The sequence below is a fragment of the Polyodon spathula genome, chromosome 3 (genome assembly GCF_017654505.1).
Source record: "Polyodon spathula isolate WHYD16114869_AA chromosome 3, ASM1765450v1, whole genome shotgun sequence".
Classification (NCBI taxonomy): Eukaryota; Metazoa; Chordata; class Actinopteri; order Acipenseriformes; family Polyodontidae; genus Polyodon; species Polyodon spathula.
The window spans coordinates 51,926,801-51,932,821 of record NC_054536.1 but is presented as its reverse complement, the minus strand read 5'-3'; the positions used below and the strand labels follow the sequence as shown (position 1 = coordinate 51,932,821).

At 37.1% G+C, this 6,021-nt stretch overlaps 1 protein-coding gene across 5 annotated transcripts in view; it reads left to right on the top strand.

The window, feature by feature from the left end:
* The first annotated feature begins 300 nt into the window (after positions 1-300).
* The window catches only part of LOC121313160 (M-protein, striated muscle-like), a 53,319-nt gene continuing 47,598 nt past the window's right edge, over positions 301-6,021 (top strand). For 2 of the 5 annotated variants that reach the window (XM_041245397.1, XM_041245396.1), the window contains exons 1-2: positions 301-444; positions 896-1,101. In XM_041245397.1, coding sequence (XP_041101331.1) covers positions 974-1,101 — 128 coding nt within the window. In that variant the 5' untranslated portion in view covers positions 301-444; positions 896-973. The remainder of the gene's footprint in view (positions 445-895; positions 1,102-6,021) is intronic. The other 3 variants (XM_041245395.1, XM_041245393.1, XM_041245394.1) reach the window with 2 other exon arrangements.

Below are 6,021 nucleotides of genomic sequence, written 5' to 3'. Positions count from 1 at the left end.
TATATATTATTACCAGCAGAAAAGCAAACAGCTTTATAATACGAATATTTTTTTTTCTTAATCTTTTATCAAATAGATTTTCTAAAAGAGATAATAGCACTTCAGTGCTGAACTACACCTCGTGAAGCCAAAACACAATAAACCAATGCCTTTGTCTTGAGATTTCATACAATGTCATGTATAATGGTTGTGCCTGTTGTTCATTAAAGTGGGCGAGCCAAGATAGCCTACTGCTCCCTTGCATCTATATTTATCAATACTTCCTGGCCATAAAAGGTCTGGACTGTGGCTCAGACATTCCACTGACTGCAAGCATTAGTTTTGTTCTGGACCCTGGAGTCCAGTTCACAGCCTGTTCCTATCCACCACTTTGCTTTGATTCATCGTTACTCACTGGGATTTTCATTTCTCACATTTTCACCATACGTTTACATTTTAGCACTGGTAAGTGTTACCATTATTTTTCTTTTCTATCTTCTGCAGTCTTTGGCTGTGACAAAAGTTGTGACAACATTTTAACCGACCAATCATCAGCGACAATCCATTCCAATGTTGACTATCATTTTGCTAATGCATGGTTTATAGGATCAACCTCTAATTTGTCAAATTGAGTTTTATTTTTATAAGAGATATTTGTTTAAAACCATGCATTAATACATTCACCTTACACTGTACTAGCATTGTCATTAAGAATGGATCAATGTCAGCATATGGATTTATCAGAAAATAAAATCCTGCTTCATAACAACATGATTATTTATATATTTCTGAAAGGGACTTCTGATGACAGAAAATGTCTATGTAATTCAGTATTATTCACTAAATTGAGAATAAATACAATACTACGTGTTTACAACATGCACATTGATAAAGTTTCTCTCTCTCTTACTGTTAGAATAGTGGTTTGCACTAAAGTCAATACTGCTACAGAAGAATCGGACTAAACAAAGATCACTGACTGTAGCCGCTCAGGATGTCCTTACCTTTCTACCAGAAACACCACAAGCACTATGACAGCGGGTACCACAGCACGGAGGTGCAGTCTGCGCTCAGTCAATACCAGCTGGAGGAAAAAAGCAGTGCTGCATCCCACAGCAAAGGGTAAGGGAAAAATCTTTTGAATCAGTTTAGGTATAAGTCAGGGCTATTGTCTAAAGATGACTGCACGCATATATATATGTCAAATTTATATATATATATAAATTTGACACAGTTTTATTTTTACATTTTTATGTCTAGCTATATGCACGGCAAGTGAGAATATATCTCGGTTCATTAAACAGTAAAAGTATAGCAGATTATAAGCATTGTAAATTATGGGTAACCGTTTTAAAGCCCAGAGGGATATGGTAAAGCATTGCAAAGTAAGGTAAATGTATAGTGTAACCACCGCAAAGCACAGAACACTGCTAAACTACAGTGGTAAACTTTTATAAGGGGTGTATTCTGGTTCACTGGGTGAAAATGTTTTGTTACACAGTTCTTAAATGTTGAGCCGATTTTGACACTGATGAGACTTCTTGCATAGAAGTGGATATTGCTTCCATTGAAGTTATACATTATTGCATTGATGGGGCTTTTTTTTTGTTAACTAGTTTGCCCATCCTTCACAGTAGATGCAGTCAGACATTTTTCTAATCCCCAGAGTTGTGATTTTCGCTTTAGCAAGTCATAGGAATTTTGGCTTCTCATTTGAAGCTTTAGAAATGATAAGAAATTAGCCTTACTGCTGTTTATTTGTATTTAAACTATATATCTCTATTTTGGTGTAATAGTGTTTGGTTTGACAGGTGCACACCTTCATGCTGGTGAAGTTCTATCCCAATCAGATGTGACTGTCCTGTTTAGTGTATAGGCTATACACTATAGTTTAGACAAAACATTCAGGACACAGGTATGCAGCAAACAGCACGGCCTTTGTTTGCAGTACAGACAGCAAACAGGTCCAGATGATTGTCGGCACGGAACTCTGCAACACTCTTACATCACCAACCCCTGATTAGCTTACAGGCTCTATTTAAACAGCCCCACAGACATACACAGTTGAAACATTGTAAATGCTCTCCCCAATCAGAAGCCCAGCCCGGTTACCTCCCCCTGTCTCTGACAGGTGCACCCCCCAGTTTCTTGTCCACCTTTCCCAGGCTGGTGAGAGGTCACCGATGGTGTAAGGTTACATCGCAAAGTCCTCTACATTGCCCTTGCATGCAACCAAACAGTCTGAAGCAAATCTCTGCAAGTCGCATGGTCCGACACGAATAAACAGCCCAGAACAACAATCCGGCCACAGACACACGGTTCAATCCACACTCGTTGTTACAATATGTGTAGACTTCTGAATGGTAGTCCAGGCCCTTCTTAGTGTCAGCATGGCCCTTTTTTCATACCCTTTATACAATGTATGTGCTTCCATGTAAAATAATAATAATAATAATAATACATAAATAATAAAAACTGTCATAATCCAGAAATGTGTATAAAGCAGCAAGAATAGCTATTCATTTACATAGCGTTTTGAAAAAACCTTGGATGTGTTGGTGTTGTTTTGGAAATGTTAGGTTTCCATCACATAACTAGTCAGCTAATAAGCCTATGGTTAGTTCTTCCATTCCTTTTTAATGTATTTATTTATTTTTAACTGTAGTAGGTTCTGTTTCTAATTCCTATTGAAATATAGATATACATTTATAACACTGCAGTTTTTTGATGATCCTGTTGGGACAAAGACAGATTTAGTTGTTGTTAACCATATCTGGCAATAAGGATCAAAGATGTTCCTAGTTTACCAGAATATATGTACAAAACAATTTTTCAACTCTCCGATAGGCCCAATTGTCATTCTGTCAGCAAAGTGCAAGTGCAAAGTTTGCCTCCATTTCTTGACAAGGAGATACATGTAAATGTTTTAAAACTAGCATAAAAGAACTAGCATAAATGTTTTTCAATGTAATTCTGTTTTGTTAAGTGTAGACAGAGCCATGCCAAAGCAACTGGCCTTACAGTGGCTGCTGCAAAACAACTAGGGCTTGTTCTGAGCAGTTTCTTGTTATCTTCATACATAAAAAATATTTTAATATTTTCATTTTATTCCCAAAAGGAAAGGCCCCTCAGTGTCTTTTTTTTTTTTTTTTAATTATCTATATATCTATATAGCTCACACAGTGGCTTGCAAAAGTATTCAGACCCCTGACCAATTCACTCATATTACTGAATTACAAATGGTACATTGAAATTTTGTTCTGTTTGATATTTTATTTTATAACACTCAAAATCAATTATTGTAAGGTGACATTGGTTTTATATTGGGAAATATTTTTAAGAAAAATAAAAAACTGAAATATCTTGCTTGCATAAGTATTCAACCCCCAGACATTAATATTTGGTAGAGCCACCTTTCACTGCAATAACAGCTTTAAGTCTTTTGGGGTAAGTATGTACCACTTTTGCACACAGTGTCGAAGTGATTTTGGCCCATTCTTCTCGGCAGATTTGCTCCAGGTTGTTCAGGTTGGTTGGACAACGCTTGTGGACCGCAATTTTCAAATAGTGCCACAGGTTCTCAATGGGATTGAGATCAAGACTTTGACTTTTACCTTTTTGTTCTTGAGCCATTCCAATGTTGCTTTGGCCTTGTGCTTGGGATCATTGTCCTGCTGAAAGGTGAATTTCCTCTCAAGCTTCAGTTTTTTAGCGGACTGAAGCAGATTCTCTTGCAGTATTTTCCTGTATTTTGCTCCATCCATTCTTCCTTCAATTGTAACAAGACGCCCAGTCCCTGCTGATGAGAAGCATCCCCACAGCATGATGCTGCCAACACCATACTTCATTGTAAGGATGGTGTGTCTTGAGGCATGGGCAGTGTTAGGTTTGCGCCACACATAGCGCTTTGAGTTTTGGCCAAAAAGCTCTATCTTGGTCTCATCTGACCAAAAAACCTTTTCCCACATCGCAGCTGGGTCACTCTCATGCTTTCTGGCAAACTCCAGACATGCTTTCAGATGGTACTTTTTGAGTAACGGCTTCTTTCTTGCCACCCTCCCATACAGACCAGTGTTATGCAGAGCTCTTGATATGGTTGACTGGTGCACCATTACTCCACTCCGAGCCACTGAACTCTGTAGCTCCTTCAAAGTGATTGTTGGCCTCTCTGTGGCTTCTCTCACAAGTCTCCTTCTTGTCTGAGCGCTGAGTGTTGAGGCACAGACTTTTCTTGGCATTGGGTGGGTTGTGTGATTCAGCTTCCACTTCCTGATTATTGATCCAACTGTGCTCACTGGGATATCCAAACACTTTATTATTATTTAGTACCCTTTCCCTAATCTATGCATTTGTATTACTTTATCTCTAACTTTTGTAGAATGCTCTTTGGTCTTCATTTTCCTTCAGATTCACAGCCTTACCAATGATCCTTCAACAGTGCAGTTTTTATCCAGAAAAGCAACTTTATCTGTGTGTGTGTGTGTGTGTGTGTGTGTGTGTGTGTGTGTGTGTGTGTGTGTGTGTGTGTGTGTGTGTGTGTGTGTGTGTGTGTGTGTGTGTGTGTGTGTGTGTGTGTGTGTGTGTGTGTGTGTGTGTGTGTGTGTGTGTGTGTGTGTGTGTGTGTGTGTGTGTGTGTGTGTGTGTGTGTGTGTGTGTGTGTGTGTGTGTGTGTGTGTGTGTGTGTGTGTGTGTGTGTGTGTGTGTGTGTCTGTCTGTCTGTGTCTGTCTACAAGGCAGTGTCATGCAGTGGAAAGTCTAGGGTTTGTAACCAGAAGGCCACTGGTTCAAATCCCACTCTCTGCTGACTCACTGTGTGACCCTGAGCAAATCACTTAACATCCTTCCTTGTGCTCCATCCTCCGGATGAGATTTCAAATCAATGTCCTGTTGTAAGTTATTCTGCATATAATGCACAGTTCACAGCCTACCTCTGTAAAGTGCTTTGTGATGGTGGTCCACTATGAAGGTATATATATATATAAAATATAATATATTATATATTAATATAAATATATTATGGGAAAAAAAAAAGGGGAGATTTATTTACGACGTTACAGAACTATAAAGAAATCCTGACAATTACTGGATGAAGTGATATTGCCCTATTATCCATTTCTAAACCAGTCACTTATTCTAGACTTGACGTAATACTGCATACTACATTGGACATTTGTTCTGGGTTTTATTTATATAATGTAAGTGCCCAATGTTATTCCAAAATTTGGTGTAATTTTTATTTAACTTATCTCAGCACACATTTGCCAGTACCGCAAATACTATTAAAACTCTGTCTATTATTATTATTATTATTATTATTATTATTATTATTATTATTATTATTATTATTAATGTGCATCATATTTAAATATATTTATTTTTGTTTCTATTTGGTAATAAATGTAAAGTACAAATATTCAAACAGTGAATCGAAATACCAATGCTGTTTAATTCAGTAAAATAGGATGGAAATGCATTAAAGAGATTGTTAAGCAAAGCTAGCTTCACTTGTAGGGTGGTATAAATTGTAATCTTTGTACACCTACAGTGGATTCCTAAGAAAAATCATGCTGATACGGATACGATGCACTTATTGACTACCGACTAACATAAACTAAAACTTTAAAAATAAACAGTTGTGTATAAAGCAGAATTGCTTTTAGGATTCTCAGTTCAGAGTGGGAAATTAGAGTAATGGTAAACAGTGTGGTTAACCTGCACCTGGTGAACCTGTTTTTGTAATAATTATAACACAAAGAAATGTATTTAAATCCTTCAGCAGTCTTACGAGGCTGACGGACTCATATTCTATAATTGGAATCAGTAAATGATACAGTTTTCAGTAAATGAAAATTACAAATTAGGATTTTTTTATTTTATTTTTTTTTTTTTTACTGGTAAAAGAAACCTCAAAGCCTGCAGCCAGCAGATTTTCATCCGGTTTTAGTTACTCAGTTTTCTTAAAACAAAGGCCATCATAATCAATTCACATGTAAACACATTGAAATTCACCTGATAGGGTACCAATGACGGTAAAAAAAAACA